We start from the raw sequence: 14,203 nt of genomic DNA, 5'->3' as shown, positions 1-14,203 counted from the left end.
TGTGTGCCTCTCATTATCCAGCACCCCGAGCTGTGAAACACCTGTGGTGAGGTGAGTGAAGGAGGTGATGGAGACCTGAGGGTAAGCACTGAGTCTCAGGACCTGGGAGCCGAGGGAAAGAGCCCTGGGCCTGGCTGGTCTGGCAGAGATCGAGGTTCCCAGAGAAGCCTGCAGGTGAAGCCAGGGCCCGGTCATGAGCGGGGAGATGGGATGACAACTATGATGCACCCAAGACCCTGCCCAGTGTGCCTGGATCCTGGAACTTTAGAATTATAGAATTCTTTGATGACCCCGAAGGAAGACTGGGGCAGGGACATTGGGGACTGAGCCAGACTGCATTTTCTTCAGAGACACTAAGAAATGTGGCCATTCTTATACTCTCAGGTAGTGGAGTGATTCCCACCAAGCACAGAAATTTGTTGGCAGATCACTGAGGAAGGGAGTTTCCAGCCAGGGGCTTTAAAGGAGGGGGTAGAATTGTGTGGAGAGAGAACACGTGGAAAAAGACAGCAGAGCTGAAGGCTGGCAGAAGAGATCCTAGAAGCAGGTGTTAAAAAGGGATTTGGGGACCAGAAATCTCTGGGCTTTCTGCAGGTGTGGACATAAAGCCCTCGTCTGCCTCCTCCAGGACATCCTCAGTGAAGTTGACACTTGTTGCCTAGTGCTTTCCTGAGTGGCTTCTCCTCCCCTGCTTCCTCATTAGAAATGTTTTTAAAGTAACTCTGGCTCATTGTTACAAAAGATGATATTCTACAAAGATGTGCTTCCCCTTACTCCTGACCCGAAGCCTCAAGTTCCTCTCTCTACAGGCAACTATGTTTTTATTTAAGAAGATGTCTGTTTACGTAATTTTTTCCTAATCACTTTGCTCAGGTAACAATTGGCCTAGAGCATATGTAGCTCCAGCTCATCTTTATCAGTTCTACTTAGTATTCTGTTCTATGAATGTCTGGTAGCACGTTGAGCCAGTCTCCTGTTGTTGGAGTTTGGGTTGTTCCTGTCGAGCAGTCCAGCTACCGTGCATGTCCTTGTGGTGTGAGCGTGCTCTTTCCCGGGGAGCCATGGGGTGGCAGAGCTAGCTGGAGGGGACTCAGGAGCTTGAAGTCAGGCACCGAGACATATGAACTGCCAGGGAATTGTTAACATTGGCACTCTGAGGTGCCTCAGCCCAGGAATGGAGATTTGAGGCAATCCTAGAGACCTCAAGGGCTGCTGGTTCGGTTTCTCCCTTCTCAGAATCCCAGAAATACCTGACTAACCTCCCCTAATGTGCTTGTAGCAGGGTCTCCTGGAGACAACTCACTTTTACATTCCTGGCAGCACTTTCTCATTGGCCTTTCATAAAATTTGAGTTGAATATATATTATTTTTTGTGAGCAAAAATATGGCATCTGTTTCACTATTCTTGTTTTCTTCTTCCTGAATCTTCCAGTGCAGAACTGCCAGCCTTCCAATGACTTCTGGTTATTTCTGGTTATCAACAGAGGGTGTTTTGCATGAACTTCAAAGTCCTTCCAGAGATGGCACGGTGTCCCTGACACTTTTACCTTCCTCCTGACTCTGGCTCCATCTCTTTGGAGCCCTGCTGCTATTTTGCTGGGCTGAGCAGTGTACCTCGCTTTTAACATCACCTGAGGCTCCCCGCTGTGTGCCCTGTTCCACAAGAGCAAGGCGTTGGTTTCCTGCCTGGTACTCCTCGCCCAGGCAAGAGCAGAAATGTTCATGTTTGGGTCTTGGCTTTTTCTTCCAGGACTCGTCGATGTTCAGGGATTATGAAACCGAGCACTTCATTTCCTCATGACCTAAAAAGCAAATGGGAATTCCTTTGGTAGGAATAAGTGGGTTGCTGATGTACAGATACCTGCTGAGCTTCTTAATAGTTGAATACTGAGATGAGCAGGAGGGGGGTGCCACCTGAGAGCAACTTGATGGACTGTAGGGCCTCATTCTGACACACAGTAACACACCTGGCTCACCTTTGATAATTCCATCCCTTGTACAAGAAGAATTTGGTTAGGAAGGAAGGCTTGTGTAAAAGACAAGCAAAAGAGAATTACATAGTTTCCATTTTTGTTTCTTCCTTACCTAGTGGAGCTCTGTAGTAACAGCAGGAACACTAAGACCTACTTCATTCACTCTCAGCTGTGGAGGTGGGAGAGGCGCCCTCGGGAAGTGCTGCGGGGCTCCCGGCTGGGGAACGTGCAGGGCTGATGTTCTGCTGGTATTCCCCAGCAGGCTGTAAGGACCAGCCATGTTCTGATTGGCTGGGGTCCATGCCAGCCCAGGTGTTGAATATTTTAAAAATGTTTGGGTGTATTCTGAAAATCATACTCAATATTACACAATAATTTTATACATGGAAAATAAAAAGGAGTTTCTTTTGTAATTCAAACTACAGGAAGCGAAGCTCTGCAAAATCCATTGACTGGTGAGATGGAGAAACGCAAAAGGCAGATTGGGAGAGAAGAAACCACGGGGACCAAACCACAGTCTGGGATGGTGGTAGTAAGAATTTTGTACTTACCAGAGGGTACATGGATGAAACAAACTGAGAAACACTCAACTACGTAACATAGAGGTGATTCTTCTGGTTAGGTACCACTGGGGGTAACACATGAAGAAAACCCCTATGTGTATGTTGGTTGGAGGTGCGTGTTGTTATTTTGAAATCGCTCAGCCCTGGGGTCATCGGAGGTGCGCTGGCCTTCCTGTGTCCTTGGGGGCTCCTGAGTGGTCCTCTGCCGCACCCTTGTTTGTTCTTGTCATTTTGCGCCTGCAGGCTTCCCTGCTGGAAGCAGAGGTCCACAGAGGACAGTGCGTGGTAGTTAAAAGCACAGCTTCAGTGTCAAGCAGGCCTGGTTCCGGTCCCTCAGTCACCAATGACTGGCCATGTGACATCAGGCCAATGACTTCATCACTCCAGCCCCCAGTTTCCTCTTTGGTGGGTGGCATTAGATTGGATGGTATTGGAAGCACCCTCAGGGCAGAGGTGACGATTACATGAGATAATACACTAAGGTGTTTTCCATAGTGCCTGGCCCAGAGTGAGTGATCGTAAATGGTGGGTGGTGTTGCTTGGTCACAGGGTGGGTGAGATTCTGGGAGTTTCACTCCATGAGTAAGAGGAGACAGGAATGTCATCAAGGATCCCTATGGTTAGGAACCTGAGACTGGGAATGATCAGGAATAGTGACCATAAGAGAACTGTAAGATTTCTGAACCTGAAGTTTTCCAGTCCTCAGTGTATCTCCGGTTCTAATGAAAAGAATGCTCCTCATTTTCAAGAGTGTCAAGTATAGCTGGACAGACATGTCCTAGGCCTAGCCAACATTAGGAATAGAGGAGCTCCCAGAAAACAGCATAGACAGAAAAACAAAAAAGGCTGATACCCTAGGGCCCGTGGGAAAGTAGCTGGCAACCAGCTCAAAATATGGCCCTGGGGACTTGGCCAGCCCCAAGCCTGTGGTACTTCCTGAGTCAGTGGCTCCTGGAAGCCAGTTTACCCAACAACGCTCCCCACAAGTGCTCTGTCCAAGTTTGTGGCTTACTGCAAATAAACGTTAATGAACACATCAGTGATGGGCAGGCCAGCTTAGCTAATACTTTCTGTCACTTAGCTGCTCTCCAGCCCACGGAGACATCAGGTATGCATCATGTGGTGAGCCCAGAGAGCAGCGTTGCTGGGCAGACAAGGGGGTCCCCAGCTGTGGGTTTTGCCGTCTCAGCATCCCTTCTTCCTGCAACAGAACCTCTCTTTTCCATTTGGGGAACCACTCCTGCCCTACTCTTAGCCCTTGGTTTGGGTTCCATCTTTTAAGGTTTGGCTCTAGCAGGATGTGACCTCTGGTAAATTCTCAACTCCCAGTGCCAGGGGCAGGCATGTGACACAGGCTGACCAGCCAGGACCAACCATATGCTGAAGGCGGAGCACATGCTACAATCAACGCAAGGAGCCGCTGCTCCCAACACCTGGAGCTTTGGGACACAGGGGCTCTCCTCCTGGAGGGCTTTAAGTTTGTTTGCCTGCAGCTGGTGGAGTTTGCTCTCCCTTCAGGAGAGACTCAGTGAGGAGGAAGGCAATCAGGATAAAGTGGAGGCAAGAGGGGGGAGAGAGGCCTGCTGACACCACAGGAGCTCCTGCCTCGACTGAGCGTGACACGCCCTGCGCTTTGCAGGGCTCGTTGCCGGGATTGCTCAGTTCTGCTTTGCTCAAGTTAGTTTGAGGGGAGCTTCTTTCACGTAAACAGAGTAAGAAACTGAGGGGACACCTTCTGTTTTCTTTTCATCAGCAGAGTAGAACAGCAACAGGGCCCCTTTCCTTGTGACTGGGTTTATAAATTTCCTACCACTTTTTAAGAGTTGATCTCTTCATGCTGACCCTTGGTTTTCCCAATACATCTTGACTTAAGCTCTTGAAGCTAGTCTGACATTAATTCCACTTTGTTTTTTTAAAATATGGAGGACACAGAAGTTGGTGAGAAAGAGTATAAATATTTTACAATGAAATTGGATTTGGGGCCAAATGTCTACCAGTGTATCGGCTGCCCAGCCTGGGCTGGTGCCTGTGACATCCCCCAGAAGGGAGTGCTAACTCTTTCTTAATTGTATGGGAGGCATTTTGACGCAGAGCTGTAAACAGCTTTACGATATTAAGTGAAAAGATGGAAGAGGAAGACAGTTCATCTGGACAATGGAAATAAGTATTCTCTTACTTTTCAAGTCCTGTGGATATGGGTTTGGGATTTAGTAAATACTAAATATGTGTTGCATCTGAAGCTCCATGTCTGCATGTCTGTAAGAGAAAATGTCTTTTAATTGAACCTGAGAGGTGAATGAATATAAACTGTCTTTAGTTTCACATGGTTTGACAATGGTGCTGTGCTAACCTGTGGTTCTTTCTTGTTCCCATGTGGACACTGTTCCCCCTTCCTCAGCATATCCAAAATGTTCCCTACTGTGTGCAACTTTGGGAGAGTCCCTAGTGTGCTTCAGTGTGCTCATCTGTAAAATGAGCAGTTTGGGCTAGATCAGTGATTCCAACTTAAAAAAAGAAAGAAAGAAAGAAAAAGCAGCAGGGTTCCTTATCCAAACATAGCTTGTGCAGAAACCTACCAAACTGGAGTTATTTGGGCTGAAGTGAGGATGGTGGGCTGGGCCTCCTCCCTGCTCAGCCTCCAGGGTGGCTCCTGAGATAGATCCCCAAACCCCTAGAACTCTGAGGGACCATTTGAAACACCTTGTCCAGATGTTCCCCAAGGCAGCTCCAGACATTACAGTTCTGTTATTCTAAGTACCACTCTTTCATGAAACCTTTCTAGTACCCTGGCCCACATGGATTGCTTCTTTTTTTGTGTGTTGTAGCATTTGTGAGCACATCACACACCCTGACCATGCTTATAAACTGACTTAGAGTTGCTTTTGTCTTCCTTTGAAGCTGGCAGGTCCATGTGTTTTTTGGGGGGAAGTGGCTCCAAACTTACTTGGGAAACTGAATGTAACTAAAAGAATTCTAGGAAATGGGAGAGAAGCTTTGTCCACAGGCTGGGGAAATCTGGATTTCTGCATCTTACAGCAAGTACCTGTGCTGACATAAGCTGAGCTGCTAACCCAAAGCACAGACCAGCTGGGGCCAGCACACACCTAAGACCCACTCTGGTCCTTCCGCCAGACCTTGTTTTCCTTGTGCACATGTTGGCCAGGCCGTGGTAACTGGATGGTCATGGATGATATCTGTGTGAGCTGGGCCATGACCTGACCTTTCAGCTCCACTGGGTGAGACCCTGGATTCAGAGATTAAGTTACAATAGAAAGCATCACTAGGAGGAAAGCAGAACACTACTCACAGTGGTAAAGTTCTGCTTTCCTGAATAGAGAGCTTTACCACTGTCATCCTCACTCCAGGGTTCTGTGCAAACTTCGGTGGTTTTAGAGACATACTTCTTATGGTGAGATTTTATTCAAGACTGACCTTAGTCCAGTGGGGCCTTAACCAGTGGGGCCAGCTAGTATGAACAAGCTGGTTCCTGAGGCTCAAATAGAGACATTGTGGTTGGAGCACCACCTAGTGGCAGCAAAGAACAGTGCGTGCAATGAATGACCAATCTTTCCAAAGGGTGTCTAGTAAGATAAGCACTCAGGAATCTTGGATCTCCAAAACCAATTCTGTTGAAAATATGCTTTAAAGCAAAATTATACTAACCATAATTTTTAGTCCTTTTTTTTTTTTTTTTTTACTTTTTAAATGTATCTTTATTGTTGAGAGTATTACAGGTATACCATTCCCCCCCCCCCCCCAATTGATCCTCTCCACTTCCCTCCCACCCCCTTCCCAGGCCTTCACCCTGTTATTAACTGTGTCCATGGGTTATACATATAACTTGTTTGATTAACCTCTTCCCACCCTCCACCCCCTTCCCTCTTTCCTCTGAAATATGTTCGTCTGTTGCATGTGTCAATGTCTCTGGATCTATTTAGTTTGTCAGATTCTTTTGTTGATGAGCTGCTTCTTAAAGAAGATCCTTCAACGTTTCCTGTAGTGCTGGTTTGGTGGTGATGAACTCCTTTAGCTTTTCCTTGTCTGAGAAGCTCTTTATGTGACCTTCAGTTCTAAATGATAGCTTTGCTGGGTAGAGCAATCTTGGCTGTAGTTCCATGCTTTTCATCACTTTGAATATTTCTTGCCACTCCCTTCTGGCCTGCAAAGTTTCTGTTGAGAAATCAGCTGACAGTCCTATGGGTGGTCCCTTGTAGGTTACTAATTGCTTTTCTCTTGCTGCTTTTAAGATTCTCTCTTTGTCTTTAACCTTTGGCATTTTAATTATGATGAGTCTTGCTGTGGGCCTCTTTGGGTTCCTCTTGTTTGAGACCCTCTGTGCTTCCTGGACTTGTAAGTCTGTTTCTTTCCCCAGGTAGGGGAAGTTTTCTGTAATTATTTTTTCAAATAGGTTTTCAATTCCTTGGTCTCTTTCTTCCCCTTGTGGCACCACAATAATATGAATGTTGGGCCTCTTGAAGTTGTCCCAGAGGCTCCTTATACTATTTTCATATTTCTGTATTCTTTTTTATTTTTGCTCTTCTGGTTGGGTGTTTTTTGTTTCCTCATGTTCCAAATTGCTGATTTGATTCTCAGTGTCCTCTGCTCTACCGTTGATTCCCTGTAAATTATTCTTCATTTCAGTTTGTGTAGCCTTCATTTCAAATTGGTACTTTGTTATGTTATCGATTTTCTCAGTTATTTCCCTAACAGTCTGCTTAAACATCCTTATAACCAAAATTCTGAACTCTCTATCTGTTAGCTTGCTTGGATCTATTTCATTTATTTCCTCTTCTAGAGATTTCTTCTGTTCTTTCCTCTATGACATGTTTCTTTGCCTCCACATTTTGGCTGCTTCCTGGTGTTTGTTTCTATGTATTAGGTAGAGCTGCTATGTCTCCTGGAATTGTTAGAGTGGCTTTGTGTAGTAGGTGTCCTGTAGGGTCCAGTGGCTCAGCCTCCCCAGTCACCTGAGCTGGGCCTTCTACGTGCTCCCCTGTGTGGGCTGTGTGCACTGTCCTGCTGTAGTTGAGCCTTGGTTGCTGTTGGCGTCCCTGGGAGGAATTGACCCCCAGGCCAATCAGCTGTGAGGACCAGCTGCAACTACTGCCAGAGAGCTGCTGTGCTGGAGACACCCCTATGGAGCAGGATTTACTTCAGTGGAGCTTTGGTGTTCACCAAGTGTGCCCCTTGAGTATCACTTGTGGATGTGGTAGGGTTGTAATCTAGCGTGGTCGAGTCTGACCACCAGGTGCACTGTCTCTGGGGCCTCCCGGGAGGCGCAAAGTCAGCCTTTGCCAGTGACTTGCCCAGGGCCACCCAGCATGAGCTACACAGCAAACCGTAGGTGGCTGCTACTTGTGCTGGGCTTGGAGGTGTCCAGGAGAGGCCAAGCTCTGAGCCAGTGCAGCTGCCGCTAGTGCCAGGCCTGGGGCTGCTTATCAAGCCGTATGGGGCCCGTTGCTGCTTGTTTGAGAGATTTTAGGAAAGTCCTAAGCATGAGGCTTGAGAGGCCACTTGCACAGAAAAGCCCCTGGCAATGGCCTGGATGAGCTGCAGGTGGGGAGGGCGGGGCCTCCGGGAATCACGGGGCGGGGCCAAAGGTGCGAGTCAGGTGCTGGCGACTCAAATATGGCGCCTGCCTGCCGGCTGTGTGCGGGGAGGACTCGCCACAGGAGCCATGGCCTCCGCCAGCCCTTCTGCCTGGGAGGAAGCCGCCCCTCCACCTCTCACCTGGATCTCAGGCAGGTTAGTTCCCCCCGAGTGTCCCGGGTCCTTTCAGGCTGCTCCCGGCGCTGGGCTCAGAGGGAGCGTCCGGGTGAGTCCGTGCGCGGGCCCTTTAGAGGAGCTGCCGGGGCTCCCGCAGCCTCCGCGACCCTCAGGGACAGTCCCCGCTGGTTTCACAGCCGGGAGTTGTGGGGACGTCTCTTCCCGGCCTGGAGCCCTGGGCTGGGGGCCTGCTGTGGGGCTGGGACCCCTCACTCCTCCGGGAAACCTCCGCAGCTGAGATTCCCTCCCGGTTTCAACTGTGGCACCGGGTGTGGGCCCGCGGCTGCGTCTCCGGGATTCAGCCCCGATCGACCCGCGTCTCCGCCCCTCCTCCCGGTCTCGGTGCTTCTTCAGTTCCCTGGTTGTGGGGCTTCTGTGCAGCCGGATCTCAGGAGGCTCTGGGTGACGGTGGTTCTGTGTTTTAGTTGTGATTTTGATGTGGCTGCGGGAGGCGGCGGGTGCAGCTGTTACCTACGCGCCATCTTGTTTCCTCCTCCTTTAGTCCTTTCTTAATTATTCCAAAGACACGTCAGTGTCATGATAATGAACACTAGTTATTATTACAGGGTGCTACAGATGTAGGAGATTGGAAAAATCTATAAGAAACTTTCCATCCCATTTAAGTTTCTATTTTGAAAAATCTGGTACATCCAGAAATAATATGCCATGTAACCATTAAAAAGAAAGAACCTTATGTATAGAACTGGCTAAAAGAAATAAGATGTAGAATAGTATCATAGAATGCTGCGATTTATGTGAGAAATACATTAGAAAATATCCATCTATCTATATATGATCTTATCTATATCTATCTACATATATGACTTACAATATATAACTACATGCTTGTTTTGTTACCTTGGACGGGTACCTAATAAATTAATAATTTTCATGGCCTTTGGGGAGAATCAAGGGCCTAGGGAAAAGAAACTACCATAAACATACATACATATATATGTATATATACACACACACACACACACACACACACACACACATATGTACATACATATGTAATTTATTGCTACTGTGTTGCTTTTATACTTTTTGGATTCTGGCAAGTAATTTGTTATCTGGTCAAACAAATAAAAATTATAAATATATATAAAGTACTTAATATTACTTGTCAATAAGTAGCAGCCATTATAATTATTATTATTATTATTGGCAGTAGCAGCAGTCACAATAGTCATAATATTGTCATTTTTATCTCCTATCTAGAAAAGCTGAGTGCAGAAAATACTAACCCCCACCCTCCAGGCTAGCATTTTAAAAATTCTTTTAAAAAGACTTTTCTCTGTCAGTAAACTTCTACTTAGTGAATTTCTTCACTAGCTGATGTTCCTTTATGTGGCTTTTATTTTCATCTATCTATCATCTATCTATCATCTATATCTATCTATCTATCTATCTATCTATCTATCTATCTATCTATCTATCTATCTATCTATCATCATCTATCTATCATCTATCTATCTATCTATCTATCTATCTATCTATCTATCTATCTATCTATCTATCTATCTATCATCTGTCTATCATCTATCATCTATCTATCTCTATCATCTATCATCTATCTATCTATCTATCTATCTATCTATCTATCTATCATCTATCTATCATCATCTATCTATCGTCTATCCATCCATCCGTCCACCCACACACCCACACACCCACCCATCCATTTATCCGTCGATCTCTCCACTTATTATTTATTTATTGGCTCTGGTGGTCTTTGTTTACTTGTTGGCAGGCATAAATAAATGAACATACATAAAGCACTGGTGTGTGACAGCCGATACTACCTTATTCACTCACTGGTATCTTGTGTGTATTATAGGAACAACATGCCACTGAAATTTTTAAATTGTATCTCTATAACAGTATGCATAAATGATAATACATGGACTGCAGATGACAGAGTGCTCCTAACCCACGTTTGTAAGCAGTGGTGTGGTGTTCAGGAACCTCACTTGGCATCTGGAGGAACTGCCAGGAAAGTTTTGAGCTTCTCAAGTGGGAAGGGGCTGATATATTCAGGTCTAAGTTCAGGGTCAGACATTTTGAAGTTGAAAGACTATTCATTCTGATTTTCTCTCATTTATGGATTTTTGAAAATTACAACTCTTTAAGGAAATAGGTTAAAAAGTAGTTTGTTGGTATGTGAGTGTCTGTGAGGCCTGTGTCAAAATCTCAGTGTGTACACACACGTGCACACATGCACACCGCCTTGGTCTCGCAAAGCAAACTCCCAGCACGGCACACAAGAGCGGGCCCTTGTTACCAAGGGTATTGAGGATGCTTTTCAGCACGTGATACAGAACGCGGCCCTTTTGTTTCCTAGATCTGCTGTTGTATACCTGATAGAACCTAAAGCTCTGGGTCCTATCCCTGCTCACCTGGTCAACCGTTTCAGTGGCAGCTGCTGATCCAGGCTTCCCTGGGTGAGCTCAGCTCACAGCTGACATCCACTCTCCCTTCCTACTTGCCCAGGAAATCATGGTACATGTTTCAACTGGCCAATTAAGAAAGTCTTGGGCAATTTTGAATTAGCTGCCAAGTACTGCAGAAACTTTAAACACAGAAACGGATGGGTCAGTGAGTTCGGGACTCCAGATGCCACTGCCTCATGGTCACAGCACCTGCTTCTGCAGGTCAGGTGATAGACCACTGGGGACTGCATGACAAGGGTGATAGTAGGGTCACTCAGATGGAGCCAACGTCCAGACCATCGCAAGCTGGGAACCAGTTCTGCTTCACATGTGAGCTATTTCTTTGCTAGCTCTGCTTGTAGTTGAAATTAATTATTCACTTGAAATCTCTGCTTCTTGCCAACTGTCCCAGGGCATGGCTGCAGCTCCTTCCCCAAACCAACACTGAGGAAACTAGAGAATCAAGAAGGAAACATGGATTCTAAAAATTAACAACAAACCATTCACCCCATTGTGTGTCTCCTTAATGTGAGTGGCTGGAACTCTCATATTGTGTCATGAGAATGTTAGAATATTATTTCTTTGCTTAGAGTTTCCCCCTCCTGTGGTGAGTTAAGGAACCCAAAGGCCGCTTGGTCCAGTTGACTTCCAGTGCCTCCATCTGTGCTGCTCGGGGGGCCTTGTGGGTGGGGCAGGCCCTACTCCCTGCTGCAGGGGCTGAGGCACAATTAGTACCAAGGTGTGCCCCCCCCATGTGGGGGTGGGAGAGAAGGCCCTTCTCCGCAGCCTCTTACTGGTGTTACAGCTTTTTGTTAATTTCTCTCTCTCTCAGACATACACACACACACACACACACACACACACACACAGCCATTGCTCCCAAGGCATCCCCATAGTTCAGGGTGACTAGTTCTAGTCCTGATACATACTGGACAAGCCTTCCCTGAGGAGGCCCTGTCCTAGGGCTTAAGCCTGGTCACCAGTCCAGATTGCATCATCCCTCACCAGCCTCTCCTCTGATGTTGCTGCTAGTCTCCTGGCCTCATATGAGCCTGCTTCTACCCACTGAGACGTTCTAAAAACATTGAACCTCAAAAGGGAAGGGGTCAGGGACTCCATCTGTCCACCTTACAGATAACCAGATCTAGATGCATGTTGCTGGCCAGCCCTGGTGACTTCCTCCCCCACGTCCCGTTTCAGTCTTCTGTCACAACCATTCTTAACCAGGAGGAACGCTGAAGGGCAGCTGCTCTGGAACAAAGATCATCTGTTTCAAGGGCTCATTGTGACATTTCAGTGGCCATTTCTCTTGATTAATTTTTTTCTTCACCAAGCAATTCATTGTGTGGATTATCATTTTATATGTGTCTGTGGTCATTTCAAACTCAATTTTTAGGAACAGAACTATCTTTCCAGAGGAAATGTAAAGAGGGTCACAGTAGCAAAAATATCAAAGTGGGACTGCATTTGCTGCAGAGCGTGGGGGATGAGAGCCCTGAGCTCCGTCTCACGTCCCCCTGCTTCCCTGTAGAATCCAGCGCTCTGGAGACACCATGTGAAGTGTTCACATTGAGCATTGAGTGTGGGATCTAGAATGAGAAACCCGAGTGGGTAACTATCAGTCAGGGCTCTTGCTGTAAGCAGAAAAGGAATTTATCAACACACAGAAGGTAGGTCACCACACCCCTGGGAGAAAGAGGGGACAGACTTGCAGCCAATGGCCCCAAATCACAACACAGTGAAGATACTGCTGTGGCTTCACACAAGGACCATGGTTCACCCCACGGACACCATGGGGCCTGGACACGGGGCCCTGCTGCTGGAGCTGTGGCCATGGGCCCTGGGGGCACCTGTGTTGTTGAGGTTCCTGCTTCCACCTTACTGGGAGGAAGCCTGAGGAATCCTTGCTTCTTTATTCCACCAGTTTCTGAGTCAGAGTCAGGCAGGAAGGTCTGATTGGAGGATCTTGTATGATGTGCTCCTTAGCTTGGAGGAAGACTGGGGAAGTGGGCACTCGGCATTTTCAGCCTCTACAGTGTGAGACGGATCTATTTTATGACGTAGGGAATTCCTCAAAAGGAGGAGGTTCAGATGCTGGGGGAGGAGAGAGAATGACAAATGTCTGCTATGGTAGCTTTGGCAAGTTGCGTTGTCTCTCTGAGCATCATTCCTCTAGGAAAGACAGTGACCCTTCTAAGTCATCCATCCATCCATCCATCCATCCATCCATCCATCCATCCATCCATCCATCCATCAGCAAACATTTATGGAGAGCTGTTCTACTTATCTATTGTTTCACTATTGTATCTACTGTTTTACTATAACTCATGATTTTGTGACTTGAGAATTTAGGAAGGGCTTAGCTGAGTGATTCTTCTGCTCTTTGTGGAGTCAACTAGGGTTGTTTGGGACATTTAGATGGCAGCTGATCTGACCTGGAGGGTTTACTTGTCCGTTTTTGGTGGGGATGGCTGGAAAGCTGGGCTCACCTTTCTTCATGGGATTTCAGGCCTCTCCACATGGACTGTCCAGCAGGGCACCAGGACCTCTTACATGAAAGCTCAGGGCTCCAAGAGCCTTAGGACTGAATGTGGAGCTGGAATAATGTGACTTCCCCCAAACTCAGTTGGTCAAAGCCGTCACAGGCCAGCCCAGATTCAAAAGGAAGAGAGAGACTCCACCTTTGATGGGAAGGGTCAAAGAATTTGCAGCCATCTATAATCCACCAGAAGAACCTACTATGGGCCAGGCATACACAGAAACAAGACATACAAAAACAAGACATGGCCATCTTCAAGATGCTCACAGTCACATAAGTCTACACGACTAGCAAACAAATGAAAGCAGTACATGAGATCAATGTGAAGGTGCATTGTAAAATGCAAAACAACTCTAATTGATGGATTAGCTCTAAAACTACGATACAAGAAAGTCCTTGAATGCTCTCAAATATCAGAATTCATTTATTGACTGGTATGCCAATAATCAGAAACACAGTTGAAAGTTTTTCTGGCATAATCACCCCAACTCTCAAACCAACTCTACTGCTGCAACTTCTACACAGTAGAACACAGTAGAATCAATGCTTCTTGTTTAATTGCACATCTTTTGAGATCTTGTTTTATGTCAGCACCCATCACCCTCTGCTTATCGTTGCCGTTTAATAGATGCTTGTCAAGGTGCCCACATGGGCCTCTACTTAAGAAGAGATTTTTCAATTTACAATCACCCACCCAGCTACTCCTTGAAGACACTGATTCCTTCCTCTCACAATTAATACTTCAATCTGCTGCCCTCCTCTGAGCCATAAGGCAACACATTTTCAGGCTACAAGGCAACAGAATTGAACACAGATTTAAAGGTACTAATGCTTTCTTAGCAAAATTTTTTAAGTTTCTACTGTGTATAGAGAACTAGACAGCTGACCACTTTGAGCATATACAGTTTTTGCCTCAGAGAATAGGCGCCC

The 14,203-nt window shown here is 46.6% G+C and overlaps 1 protein-coding gene across 1 annotated transcript in view; it reads left to right on the top strand.

Annotated features, from left to right (window-relative positions):
- Window positions 1-2,586, top strand: part of RHOBTB3 (Rho related BTB domain containing 3) — a 79,435-nt gene extending 76,849 nt beyond the window's left edge. The window contains exon 12 of the mRNA XM_081133349.1: window positions 2,399-2,586. Coding sequence (XP_080989475.1) covers window positions 2,399-2,571 — 173 coding nt within the window. The 3' untranslated portion in view covers window positions 2,572-2,586. The remainder of the gene's footprint in view (window positions 1-2,398) is intronic.
- Window positions 2,587-14,203: the final 11,617 nt, after the last annotated feature.

The sequence above is a fragment of the Miniopterus schreibersii genome (assembly GCF_964146895.1).
Source record: "Miniopterus schreibersii genome assembly, chromosome: 3".
In the NCBI taxonomy this organism is placed as follows: domain Eukaryota; kingdom Metazoa; phylum Chordata; class Mammalia; order Chiroptera; family Miniopteridae; genus Miniopterus; species Miniopterus schreibersii.
This window is presented reverse-complemented; position numbering and strand designations above follow the sequence as displayed.